This window comes from Cuculus canorus, chromosome Z, assembly GCF_017976375.1.
Source record: "Cuculus canorus isolate bCucCan1 chromosome Z, bCucCan1.pri, whole genome shotgun sequence".
In the NCBI taxonomy this organism is placed as follows: Eukaryota; Metazoa; Chordata; class Aves; order Cuculiformes; family Cuculidae; genus Cuculus; species Cuculus canorus.
The window spans coordinates 3,878,008-3,892,145 of NC_071441.1; the positions used below are offsets into that span (position 1 = coordinate 3,878,008).

At 33.5% G+C, this 14,138-nt stretch overlaps 1 protein-coding gene across 2 annotated transcripts in view; it reads right to left on the reverse strand.

Moving 5' to 3' along the window:
• The window catches only part of RICTOR (RPTOR independent companion of MTOR complex 2), an 81,866-nt gene that overhangs the window by 25,983 nt on the left and 41,745 nt on the right, over positions 1–14,138 (reverse strand). For both annotated transcript variants that reach the window (XM_054055330.1, XM_054055329.1), the window contains exons 11-22: positions 13,297–13,379; positions 12,561–12,648; positions 11,553–11,643; positions 11,353–11,419; positions 11,170–11,250; positions 9,437–9,537; positions 7,081–7,243; positions 6,693–6,794; positions 4,874–4,920; positions 2,517–2,652; positions 1,760–1,959; positions 583–709 (exon numbers count right to left, since the gene is read on the reverse strand). In XM_054055330.1, coding sequence (XP_053911305.1) covers positions 583–709; positions 1,760–1,959; positions 2,517–2,652; positions 4,874–4,920; positions 6,693–6,794; positions 7,081–7,243; positions 9,437–9,537; positions 11,170–11,250; positions 11,353–11,419; positions 11,553–11,643; positions 12,561–12,648; positions 13,297–13,379 — 1,286 coding nt within the window. The remainder of the gene's footprint in view (positions 1–582; positions 710–1,759; positions 1,960–2,516; positions 2,653–4,873; positions 4,921–6,692; positions 6,795–7,080; positions 7,244–9,436; positions 9,538–11,169; positions 11,251–11,352; positions 11,420–11,552; positions 11,644–12,560; positions 12,649–13,296; positions 13,380–14,138) is intronic.

Here is a 14,138-nt window from a genome sequence, read left to right on the forward strand (position 1 = left end):
TGATGGTCTTCTCTATTCTTAAAAGTTCAAAGTCTTCCTCTCCCAAGCCTACATAAGTCTGAATTTTATTTCCACGTACAATATTTGAATCAGAAATACAAATCCCAAGGCCTATTTCTGAACCACCCCTGCTCTCCTCAAGTTAATAGCTTTTCATCAGTTCCAATACAGTAACTTCACTCATCATCAAAACAGTACATACCACTGGAAGGTTGATCTGTTTATTACTGCTAGAACTACACACTTTTATTAGTGAAAAATGCATTCACAATTGATTTAGGATGTCCACTGGTATAGCCTGTAACACTACACTTGGTTTATGCATTTAAAGGCTTTAATCCCCTTCATACGTGAGAGAAACCTCTATTTAAATGACTTAATTTCTTGAGTACAAATATAGTGCATCGTGTGAAGCTCACAGCAAATTCAAAAGCTACTTGAGAAGGAGTTTCACTTCTCTGAATACAAAAATAAAACCCCTCCTGGATATATATAATAGCTGAAACAAAGTCATACACCTTGAATAACAAAATAAACGTGTGGTGGCAAATAACAATGGAATGAAAGTTGAACTGAACTTACATCAGTAGCTGCTGTCAGGATTTTGGAAAGAATGACTCTCGCTAACCCATCTCTGCTGTAATCCAAACTGGAAACAGTCAATTTTAACAAATGATCCTGGTTCTTCAAAGAACAAAGATTAAGCAGACTGGGTGAAAAAGGGAGAGAGAAGATAAAAATTAAAAAAAAATTAGTATTTCAACCCACTGAAACCTATTTATTTATTCAATCAATAATCTAAACTTAACTACTTTGAATGAGACTTTCCTTTCTATAAACGCAGAAAGGAAAGTAAGTTCTTACATGAAATGGAGTTACTTTAAACAATTACAGCTGTTAAGAGTCAAATGAGGACCAAATAGGTTTTTTTGCAGAAAAATCCCCCAAAACCATTTTTATTAACTGCCCTGTAATAATTTTGCCAGTGTACTTTAATGATTATGAGTACAGAAATTATTGTTCATGAATTTCTCAGTACAAAACATTCTGTATATAAAGCTTGCCATAAGGTTAGCCTTATTAACTGCCTAACACTCGACTTTTGGTAAATCAAGTGAAAAAAATCAGTGAAAATCTTGCAGTATAATAATAAATGAAAACAACTTAATAAAAAGAAAAAACAGACTACATAACATTTGAATTTTCACTTCAAGTTTACTATATTTAAAATAAACTAACTTTAGTCACTAGCCAATTTAATCTGAAAACAAAAAAAGGTAATTTTATTTGTACATGAAGAAAATTTTGAGCTTCACTTAGATATATCGGACTGAAGTTTAGGTATAGCATCCACTGGACTGAAGTTTAGGTATAACATCCACCATCACATTCCACAAACACAAACACCTGCTAGTTTTTTGTGGTTTGTGTGTTTTTTGTTTTGATTTGTGTTTTTATTATCTGTGTTTCAATTTGGTTTTGTTTTTCTTTCTTTTCATATAATATTTCCTGATATTGACTTCTGTCAGCTAGATGTGGACAAGAAAAAGTAATCTATTTTGTGACACAATCACCCATATCACTTCAGCAGACTAAAAGACCTCATCTTAAAAAACAAAACAAAACAAACTGGGGATGTTTGCTTCTAAGTCAGTAAAAGAAATCCACAGCTTTACAGACTGTGGTCCTCATGCACAATTCACAGTTTTCATAATTATTATATCCACAAGCACAATTCAAACAGAATAAGAACACTCACCACTGAAACACATTACACTTTTCAAGCATTTTCACTCCATGAGGGTGACAAGAGAGAGTACCAAAAAAAAGAAAGTAGTGCTGGCTAAGGGTATTTAGTAATCCATTATTTTGAAGACTACGTTCAGGTTTCATTCCTGATGAAGAGTTGAGCCAATGTACGATATCTTTTACCAATTCCTCCAAGTAACCTTGTCCATCCTAACAAAGCAAAGAGTAATAGCGTTAACTAGGGACAGAACTGGTTACTCTCTTCTCTACTAGAATCCTTAATTCTAATATTTTCCAAAATACACAAACACAATACAGATAACAAAATAAAAATGCTAGCTGGCAAATACAATTCAGACCTAAAAAAAGGTTCAACACAAATAAAGGTTTAGCTTGGAGACATCTTAGAACCAATTCTATTCTTGCCAGTAAAAGGACTGTTCAATCACATTTTCTACTGGCCCAAAGCATACGAGTCTTTGGCACAAAAGAAGAAAGGATGCAGAAAAAGTAAGAATCTATCACAAAACCTCACAACTCTAAATTGCATTTATTTAAATACAAGTTACATTAAATACAACTTCAACACAGTCATCTTACTCAGTGTCTCAGTGAATAATTCAAGTTGCATTTCTTAATTATGCTGATAATTTTATATTTAACACCCAAAGTTTACAGAAGTCTCCGCTAAAATTGAAGTTTTTCCTAAGTGGCATGCAGCAGCACTACTCATTCTACCTCCTATCTTGTAGCTGAAAATTTCTTACCTCTTCTGATTCCAGAAGAAATTCAGTAAACTGACAACCCACCACAGTGAGCTGCTTAGCCTTGGCATAGTCCAGATCCAGGTTGGCATACAGTTTACTGCTAGGCTTATAAAAATATAGCAATCTCCTTACAAACCTACAGAAAGTAAAAAAATATTTAGATTTTTCAGTATCACGACAACAGCCTCACAGTACAAAATGATGCTGGTAGAAAAGGGATGTTATCACAAGATTAGCTAATAAGCAATAAATTTTCTGTACTGCATGTTATAAAGGGTTTTCTATATCATGACTTAAAACAATCAAAGGCACTCAAAACCTATGCTCTTACAAGCCACAGCTTCCTTCTCGTTGTCATGCTTATAATTTATTCTACTGTAATTTATCCTATGGTGAGTTTCAAAGAACATACTATGTGGAGTTAAAGAGCTAAAAAAGAATCTATGACACAAGTGGTTTTCATCTATAATAGCTAACACTACTGTGAAAAACACATTTCTACGTTCAGCAAGGAAGAGGCCATATTTATTTGGCCACAGTACTTTCATTCACCTCACTTAAGCATTTTGAAAGCATAACACAGTGATTGCAAAGGCAGACTCTCACTCAGACTTTTTGAAATCACAGTGGGAAATACAGCTTGAATTTTGCATTGCAGGAATCAATCTTGCCAATTCTTAAGACAAAAAAATAAAACATACATCTGTGCTTTAAAATAACATGCAATGTTCTGTCTGAAGGTAGATATTTCAAGCACTATGAAAACTTAAATAAAGCATTTGCACCTTTAGTTGAAAAAGCGAGAGTAAGCCACTATGCCCAAACCCAAACATAACAAAATTTGAAGGCTTCTTTATATTTTGTCAGATTAAATGTACTTCATTCTGGGTTATTAGCAATAAATATATATATTAACAGACATAGGTATGTATATCTGTACATTTAAGTGTTAATATATGTACGGATATACATGTACAAGTGTGCACACATTGCATTAACTGTGTATCTCTAAGAAATGAAGAAAAAAAATATATAAAATCTGGCATTTCACCTGAGTTGTAAAATTATCTAAAGCACACTAACAGCTAAAAAACCCAAACTTGTGGCAGGACAAATAAAAGTACTTTATGCTTCAAAAATAAAGTGACTGAATTTTTTTTATAATCAGCAGTGAAAATAAGGAGATTCAGGGCTTATTTATAATTGAACAAGAGCGACAGCACTTCAAAGCCATTAAGGCATCTAACCCACAATCCTACAGAAAGGATCAATAAACAGTGGAACTTTTACACTAATTCAATCCTAGATGTTCTTAATTTATTTCAAATTAAACTATTTAGGCACTCAACAATACTTGAACGCAACACAAAACCAGGGAATAGCAACACTGTCCAGTCCTGGGTAGGTAAGTAGAGGGGTGAGATGGATGTCACAGCCAGGACCAGAGATGTTGTTTTAGAGAAACAATGCTATAAACCGCATTTGGAAAATAACCCTTTAGAATAGAGTACAGATTGGCAACTGACATTTAGGGAAGGAAAAAAAAACCCAGAAAGAAATGCAAACGCAATCTTAAATTATGGCTATGATTACAATGAGACTACCATTAATGCTGGGAACACTTATAAAAGTAATCTGATTAGTTTTTAGTAAAAATTTAAATTGGAGCAGCATGAGCCTTTCAGTGTATGTTTTAGTTCTAGGTTTTTCCTCAGATTAATGTATAAACAGCTTTCCATGCCTACCAATACAGAACTACTCCTCAAAATAATTTAATCAATTTCTGAAATGTACGTTAAAAGGGACATCCAAGAACTAATCAATAACACTCTCACAACAGACACACAAAAGTAATAAAAAAGTCTTAATGCCAACAGACATGAAAGAAACCAGAAGGTACTGTTTTTCTGGTTTTGCTTTTTCAAATCACACATGCTTCCTTTGCCATTAATAACAACTAGAAATAACCTCCTCTTGGTTATTGATGAAACCCATAGCTAGACAACAGCACAACTGCACAGCACACCCACTCTGTCAAAATCTGTCAAGTGCTGACAAACACTAATTATGAAATATCAAAGAGATAATACTTTAACATTTAAAATGAAATAGTGTAATTGCAAAGCTGGTATGATTCTTGATAAGGGAATAAAAATACAAAGTATTTGTGCTTAGAAAAGAACTTACTGAAACTTGAAGACTTAAAGCAAATATTGCAACCTAAATTTTTATTTTTGCTGCTTACCTACAGATTTAAGTTTTAGAAATGCAACCTATGCAAGAAACTCTTTACTGCAATATCAAAACAGTTTTTCCAAATCTTTCTTCAGAGGAGGTCCACATAATTTTTTACATACCTGTGCAACTGTTCATCTTTATAGTTCCTTAGATTTACATTTGGCCACTAGAAAAACAGGAAATATAGCATTATATGAAACTTGTATATCAATCCTTGATTAGTCACTACAATTTACTCATTTCTATTATAGTTATAGTTACCTAACAATTAGAAGTTTCAGAATTCTTGCATATAATGTTACCTATAAAACACCCTCACTTTACTGAAAAGCCCACACTGACTCCAAGAACAGTTTGATTTTTTTTTCTATGGGGCAGGGAATGTCGATCGCATGCAGTGTGTACAAGGCCACAGTTTTAATGAAAACAGCAAACTATGACAAGGTAAAGAAATACAAACAATTCTGCTTAGTTTCTCCTCTGCAAATACCAAGTAATTTTTGTTATTTTCATTATTAATCAGATTTTTTTTAAAAAAAATAATCATTATACTACTATTGTTCACTTAAATATGGGTTATTAAAATGATATTTAAACTCCTCTGTTGATACTTAGTGAGATGTTTTGAGAAGGGTCACATGAAACCATAATACTCTCTTCTGAAACTATTCTTTTTTTCCCCACTATATTTTCCTCTGGTTTTACAGGCATTTGTTGTCTCTAAGGTTTCCTATTTATTTTTGTTGCTACCACTAAGTATCTTCATGGGAGGGAGGGAAAGAAGTGCCTCACACATTCTTCTTTCCTACTTAAGTGATACAGTTCTACATTTCCAACTGATATATTAGTATTGAGACATACAGTGCGCTAGCTAATGATTAGAAAAACTCACTAAAGTATGAAGCTCTACCTAATAATCATGGATAGCTAGTAATCTAGTAAATACAGTCATTGCGGTAAAAAATGTGTAAACGGAGACATGTGGTGGAGCTAAGATAATGTCACGAACACATCCAGGTCTTTATACATAATGGATTCTTGCTTTCTCAACCTTATCTGTCCCTGAAAAAATGCACATGAATGTTTTGTTTCTCTTTTATTTTAATCTTGATGATGTCACCATTAATCTCTTTTTTCACTTCCATCACCTCCATAACAACACAGTGAAGAAGACAATAAGAAAATATTAGTAGTGAGTAACATAAGAGTGACTTTGATGTACAGAATGACAAGAGCTATTCCAGTTATAAGACTATAGTGAGTAGTCACTCAAAGTTCTCTAACTCGAAGAAATTAACTTTTCTGCCTAAAAACCAGGCAGTCTCTTAAATATACTTAATTCACAACTCTTAAGACAATGCCTTCCCTGTCAGAGATATTTCCTTTTTTTCACAAAAAACACATCAATTTTGTTATGAACTTGATGCTATGGGAGTATTTCTATCAGTTCAAAACATACAATTGGATTGTTTACTCCCCAAGCCTTCATGTGGCTCAATCTACACATTCAAGGTCTGATCTATAACCTACCTCCAGCCTTAATCTTCAGCTCATGTTACATAAAAAATCTGCTATGAAACTGAATGAGACAGTATCCCTATGTAGTTTTTATTAAGTCTAAAGTATGAGCACATTTGAAGTCATTATACCTAATTCTGTATGTCTTTTTCTATATGAATTAAGTTACATCAAATGTACCACATGCTTATTAAGACATATGTGAATTTAACTGCAGTGTATTTTCACATACAGTTTAAGGACTGTATACAAACAGACTGTATCAGCACTGATAGAACCCATGACATCCTAATCTTCTGAAATAAAACAGATTATGGGATGCAGTATGGAACTAATGTAAGAAATGCAAAACTCATAAGTGAAATGGAGACTTTTTTTCCTAACAGTTTCATAGAAATATCATGTCCTTTTTAAACTCACCTTCAGTATGGTCCCTATTAGATTCCAATTCCAGTCAAGGTTCTCTTTATGATTGAGTACTTGGCTGTCTCGAAGATTCATTACAAGTGCTTCTTCTGTATCCTGGAATACAAACATGAAGGACTACAGTAAGCTTTGTTGCACTGGTTTTTTCATTTTTTCCAGTAAGAGATCAGCATTTGTCTTAAAAAGCATTAAAAAATTATGGTAATTTCACTCTAATTTCTAGAAATGCCATATAGCATCCACAATTAAATGAAAAAAATACTACAACAAACTCACATAAATTAATCTGAAATAGATGAGAGAGTGAAGCTTGGGGAGCAGGATCTAAGTCTCCAAAACAAGAAGTTAAATTCAGTTTTGCAAAAATCAATAGTATTAGTACCTTTAAAATAAAGATATCTTTCTGCACACGGTACTGATCCCTTTTTTGGTGCGTTGAGATTGCCTTCTGAATAATATGATCTAAATGGAGGCTGTAAGGTTTAGGTCCTCTTTTCTTCATCTCGTGAAAACGTTTTAAGCAGTTGAGTGCAGCACTTGCTCGTCTAATAGGAAAAAAACCTGCAATCAGTATTTGGCAACTGTTGTCCAGCTAAAGAGCGCCCCTGCTACATATTAAGTAAATGAACACAGCTCAGCAAAGAACTGACCAATAATTTTAAAGCAAATGAGATTTTCTTGACAAAAGTTTTCAGTCCTCAATCTTGTGCTGAAATTATGCAGAAAATCAGCTCTCAGAATTTCTGGTACTGAAGAACTAGCCTTATTGAAACCTTTTGTTCTACTCTGCAACTAGTGGTGTCCATCAATTGGGCTAGCTTCAACTGTCTAACCGACTATTTCTGTAAATATAATTACTATTTTTTTTTTGCCTTGGAAGATGGCAGGAGTATCAGTAGTATGTTTCCTTCTCTTAATACCTAATGAGATCAGCCACAGCATGCAGTAATTTTTACAGGAAAAGATGGGAAATCATATAAATGACAGTTGACAAGGGCAGAAACAGTTAGTTACAAAATAGTGGTAGCAGAAAGAAAAAAAATAATCTGCTGAGCAATTAAAACAAGGAAGTCTGAAAATGAGGTGGTAAGTCTACCTTTCTTCCCCATAAACAAAAATTCCCATAGGGAAGGAGAGTAGGTTTTTTTTATTTTATCTTCAAAACCCAAAGTATGAATTTGATCACTTAACTATAGTGAAGTTTATGAAAATTTAATCTGCAATAGAACTTGCGGTTTTTCACAGCATAAAATGATGCAGTGTTGACCAAAATGGAGATCCTCAAATATAAAAAGTACTACTTCTACAAAATCACTTTCTTAAAAAGAACAGGAATTCTTACTACTGTATCAGTTATGCTTACAAATGCTAAAAAGCAAAAAAACATGCAGGTAATGCGCAAACATATTCCTTCTGCTCTTCAACCTTCCTCTTACTCCACAGCTTTGACCAAGTGAAATATCCTGTGACGGAGCTCTAGATAGGTCTTTCTTGAAAAGTAATTGTGTTTCCACAAATGAAAAATGCCTACTAATATATAAGAACTCTTCAAACTAAAAGCAGAACAGCACTAAATTTCTTAAAAGCACCCTAAAAGCAGTTCAAAAACTCTAATTTATCACTCACAACAAAACCAGACAAAATAGAAAGTTATGATGTACTTATCAGAATACTGATCTGACAAGGTAAATGGCAAGAGTAATTAAAAAAACATTTCCTATATTTTACTGCTAGAAAAAAAACCCAACACACTCAACTGAAGTGATCTACAAAGAAACACAAGTAAGAACACTGAGTTTTTAGAAACACTTTTTAAAGACAAGGGAATCTATCGACCTATTTGGCTATTTTCCTGAAGGTTAACTGTGTGAAGTACACAGGAGTTGGCATTTTATAACAGAGCACTTCAGAGGTTAAAATGCAAAATCAGTAGATGTGCGGAGAAAGTACCAAAAAAGTAAAATAGTCCATAGTTTTTTCAAAATCTACGTTTTTCTAGTTCAATGAGGAATAAAAAGCTTTTATAAACATTTTTTTCCAGTCAGATGCATAACTATACCTCATTTGATTGACACCACTACTGCCAAACTGTTCCCTACTACTGCTTTACTAAACGCCACTACAGAACGCTGCATTAAATTTAAAATTTCTGTTCATGCATTCTTATATTTTAATAGAACTGAAAGGAAATGAAAAAAGTTATCAGCACAAACTTCGAACATAAGCACCAAACTTTTGCTATCATTACTATGTAACTAGTAATAGGCAACATAGTAATATGCAACATAGTAATATGTTAATTGATGATAATTACCATTTTCTTCTGAAGAAAACAGCTTAAGAAAACCCAACTACAAAAAAGCAGTTCCATGTCACATTAACGACGACTCACTGATTTGGTCTACTACTATTTAATTAGCTACAGATAGATAACAATGGAAGAAAAAAATAGTATAGGCTTTTTGAGTTTTGAAAGGTTAATTGCATCAAAATGCCAAAAAAGAAGCATGAAATGATGAAGCGGTCAAACAGACAGAAGTTCAGATGTTGCTGGGCCGAACAGCACCTTAGAATTCACTTATGAATCACTCTGTACAAAAAAAAAGTGTTTATGCTTTTAAATAAAGACAGTAGTGGTTTCAGGCACCAGAAAAATTATAATGTACGTTTTCATTCAACTGTAGGGAGAAAAGGAGAGGTAAATATTTCTGCTTTTAAATGTAACTTAGAATTCTTACAGTCTTTTCTCTTTCATGATGTCAAAAGATGCTGCCATATTCATTAGCGTTGGTAAGCAGTGCAGGTGGTGGCTGTGAGAATGAGGAAGAATTGTGTTTGCCTGAAATACACCAGAACACTAGTTAGAATAATATTGCATCATTTTCAGTAATGTCTTCAGGATCAACATTTGAAGAATCTACCACTTTTCACAAGACTAAATGCATGACAACAGAACTACTTTTTGTACACCGTCAGAGTAATAATTACACATACCATTCTGAATATTTGGTCTAACTAGTCAATCTGATACAACTGAAAATAAAAAGACTTTCGATTTCGAAGTTTTGTAATCTTTATCGTTTGCACTGGTGTTTCTTTAAGTGGTAAGTTGCAGAAACATGCAAAGCATCAGATATTCTTATGTTATGTGTACAGAAGTACTAATAAAAAATCTAAAATTAGAAATACAATTTAATCTGATGATTTCTATTAAAAACTTTCTCCACAGGAAAAAAAAATTGATTCATTAACATAAATTCCTAAATTACTAGACACTTAACTGCCTTGATTTTGGGATATGCAGGTAATTCTGCAAATATTCTTGGAAAACTAAAGAATAATGAAGATTAAGAAATTACTTCTATCTCTTAAAACTAAACAAAGTACAAATATTTTTTCAGTATTTTGATTAGAAGTCTAACTAAGGAATCATCTTCTCAGAAAAAATAAAAACTTTGCAGCATACTCAAATGTCCGTAACAGTCATTCCCATTCTAAACCAGAAAAAGAGTATACACTATTACAGATTCCTTTGTTACGGAATACTCAAGAAATTCCACAAATTTTTTAAAGACACATCGCTGAAGAGACTAAAGAATAGATTTCTTGTGGTTGTGATCCATGCTGCTAAGCTGAGATGTCATAAATGACTGTCGTAATAAGCAATCCTGTATCTGAAGATCGTGGTCTTGTTTTTTCGAGCATTAATTGCCACTGAAATTAAGTCTGCTGTCCACAGATGCGGACTACGTCTGATAACTCATTCAAATCTTCATAACTCAAAGTTCTATTTCACAGTCTCAGCATCTCTAATGAAGTAGTCTATTTGGAAAAAAAGATTTTTAAAAAAAACTAAAAAACCAATCAAAGAGTGCTCTGATGGATATACTATTCTGGCCATCAGGAGAGGATGCAAATATACGAACTGTTTTGCAAGAAAGGTTAATCATGTCACTTTACACATGACTAAAAGATCCTTGGGAGGCTGAAATGTAGTACTGAAGTGTATACGAAAACAATAGCATCATCTTTATACCAAAACAGTTTAGGTTAAGAGACGAGAACCTACTGTAAGCTATACGTTAGGTAGAAGGGAGTTGTAAGAAGTAATGTACCTTCCCCTTCTCTCCAGCAGGGGCTACATACTGCAGTGCTGAAAGAGCACTCCACCAAGCTAGAGTTGCCTGAAGGATAATATCAAGTGCCCCAGCTGCACCAAGCTAAACAATGTTTAATCTGCCTTGCCTGTTAGGCAGAACGCTAAACACACTGCTAGAGGGCTAGCAGCAGCCTACGAAAACCAAAAATCAGCAATGGTCCTTTCCTCAAACACAGGAACTGATGTAAAAATCCATTATTCTGATGAAAAGTAGATGTAGCAAGTTCCTAACACAAATTCAAAGCTATAATAGAAATACCTATTTAAAACTAGCTACTGATACTAGTTATTCTCAGAAAAAAATACACTCACCATGTGCAAAAGTTCTCCTAGAAGGATAGTTGCTCTAACAGATACATGGTCATCACTACTTGTGATCACTTCAACCAGACCCTTCAGAAAGTTAAAAAATTATTACAACACTTAATGTACAACATCTTATTTTAATGTTTATACGAAAAAGAAATAGCCAGTATCTATTAAACTTAAAGTTACCTCTAGAAGTCCATTGGTAATAAAAGCAGAAAGCACTAAAGCCAAATAATTATCCATGAGATCAGGCCTAGGGAGAAAAAAGTATGGAAACAATTCAGAAAGCTCATTTCTTATTTTGTCTGCAAGAAAAACAACAAATATTTTGTCAATATCACCACAAAACAAAACCAATGTTTAGATTAAGTTCATCAAACGCTCACCTAGACCTGGCTCGGTGTGGTAATATAGTTTTAGCTTCAGCAGCTACAAAGCCATCAGAAAGTCTCCAGCAGTCCTGAAACCTGCTTGGATCTAAAACAAGACAATATAGACAATGGTAATTATAACATCAGATTTCACAGTATTATTTTAATGGTTGTCAGAATGTAAATAATACTTCTTTCCAACAAATACTATTTCAGGTTCCAAGACACACAAAATTTTGTCAGAACAGATCTCTAACAAATCATCTAATCCACAGTCCTGAACAATACAAAGCTAACTTCAAAGCTAGGAGAAAGACCCTGTCTAAGTATCAACCAAAGTAATATTTCCAAATCATAAAACACACTAAACAGAAAACACCATAACACCTAAAATTTTAAAATGTACATCTACATTATTTACTTATTAACACGAAACAAGGATTAAGCTTTTATAATCAACTGCATGACAAAGCATCTACAACCAGAGTTGGAGAAGAAAATTGCAGGAGTTAAAGGTTGAAACTTGTTCTTTCTCTGCTCAAACTCCTGCACTGCGAGACAAGGCAGAGGATATTCTTGAGTTTAGAACAGAGTAGCTCTAAAGATAAAATCACAACTCTCCTAAATACAGACTTCAAAAAGCATACACTTGTTGTAGGAAAGTAAAAGTCTGCTAAAGTGCAGTGGAGATAACTAACAGATACACAGTATATAGAAAAACTCTGTTCAGTTACTTCTCAACACTACTAATGCTTCTGACTCTGAGTAGTCTAATTTGTACTGTGTTTAAACAATTTTTCGTGTAAATCCTCCATTATGCTCCACTTCTGATCTTTCAAGCTTACAACACTTGATAAAGAATTTTAAAGAAATGTCATAGCAATGTCATAGCATTCAATGAAGCCAGTGATAAAATAGTTAAAATTGATGCAATTTACAATTACAAGGAGACAATGAAAAGTTCAAATTCATAGAAGAGCTTAGTAGACAGAATTCTTACCTGAACTGATTCTAAATACTTACCTACACTGAGAAGTGCCTCAATAAATTCTTCTGCAATAACAGGTAGAGGAAGGCGAAAGATATCATAGAGAACTTCAAGCAGCCCTCGCTACCAAAAGAGTAAAAACAAAAATCCACACAATAGGAATTTTACAGATTTACAGAAAATTTTCCTTTTGTTCACTATTAAAATCAAACTTGAGATTTCTGAGTGCTACACTTGGTGTGTTTATTTCAGTGTTTCCTTTTTTGATAACATGCTTACTTTCATAAAATGAAATTATCAAAAGTAGAGAAAGGGCTTGTTTACTTTAAAACTGTGCCTTATTGCCAGTAAGACTTCTACAGAACCTCAGGCTACTTGGACTACAGATTTTCAGGACAGTTGGTGCTGCCACCATAAACTTGATGGCTTAATAGGTAACTGGGAAGAAACATTTTTATTTATCTCAGATTCAACTATTATGCTTTAAACTTGCAACTCAAAGTGAACTTGCTTTGACTTATGGCAGAGGAAATGTTAATTTACGTATTTTTCTCTCCTCCATTCCCTCTTCTCAGACATACAGGGTGTGCTTCCATTCTCACAGGAAATTTATAATGTAATTACAGACTTGAGCCTGGGTGTCAAATAAACTCAAGGGTAGTGGTATCATTACTGAAGTCTGTTTAAACCACTAAATTGTTAAAATATTAACAACGTTAATCGTAACACCCAATATTATTCCTATATCAGTACTAAATATTCACCACCTACCCGTATTTCCATATTTGGTATACAGAGTACCCCAATAAGGGACTGAATCCCAGAATTTCCAGGTTTGCACAGGCTGATAATACCTAGAAAACATTAAGCACATAATAACGCTCACTCACCAAACAAAAAAAGCATTAGTCACAATTAAATTTAATTTCCAGTTTGAGGAAAAGTACAGATGACAAAAATTACTGATCATAAACATTTTCACCTTTATAATGTATCCCCTTTCCAGTCAATAATATTTAGCAAACTTTTAAAACACAGTACTTGTTTTTTTTATTAAATAGATTTTGCCTTTATTACTGTGAACAGTATTTTAAAATGACCTGCAAAACCAAAATTTACATGGAAGAAACGGCAGAACGAAAAGACTAAATTGTCAGAACTGTGAGAAGCTACAAAAAGATTGAAAGCTATATGTTAACCTACAAATCATTCACTGTCTTTTAAAGTGAATTCTAAGTAGTGAGTTTAAACATCCTAAGGATAACAGTCTGTGCACCATCTGAAACCATCTTTTCCCAAATTACTAGTGCTCATCTCCAGAAGTTTCAACATAGTAGATTTAACTTTGAATAAAATCTCAGAGCCTCAGAGCCAAACATAACAGTCTCTCTTATAATTTGGTCCTTTTACACCGCTACAGTGTAAATGCTACAGAATAACATCTAAAGCTTACACTACATTCAACCTCAATTCACACATAATTTCTTCATTAACAATGTGGCTGCAAAGACAGTAACCTTGCTCATTTCCTTGGTTGCTTCATACTTCACAGAATAAATTAGAACTTACAGAAACATGCTATCTAGAAAACAAACAAGTTTCTCCAAATGCAA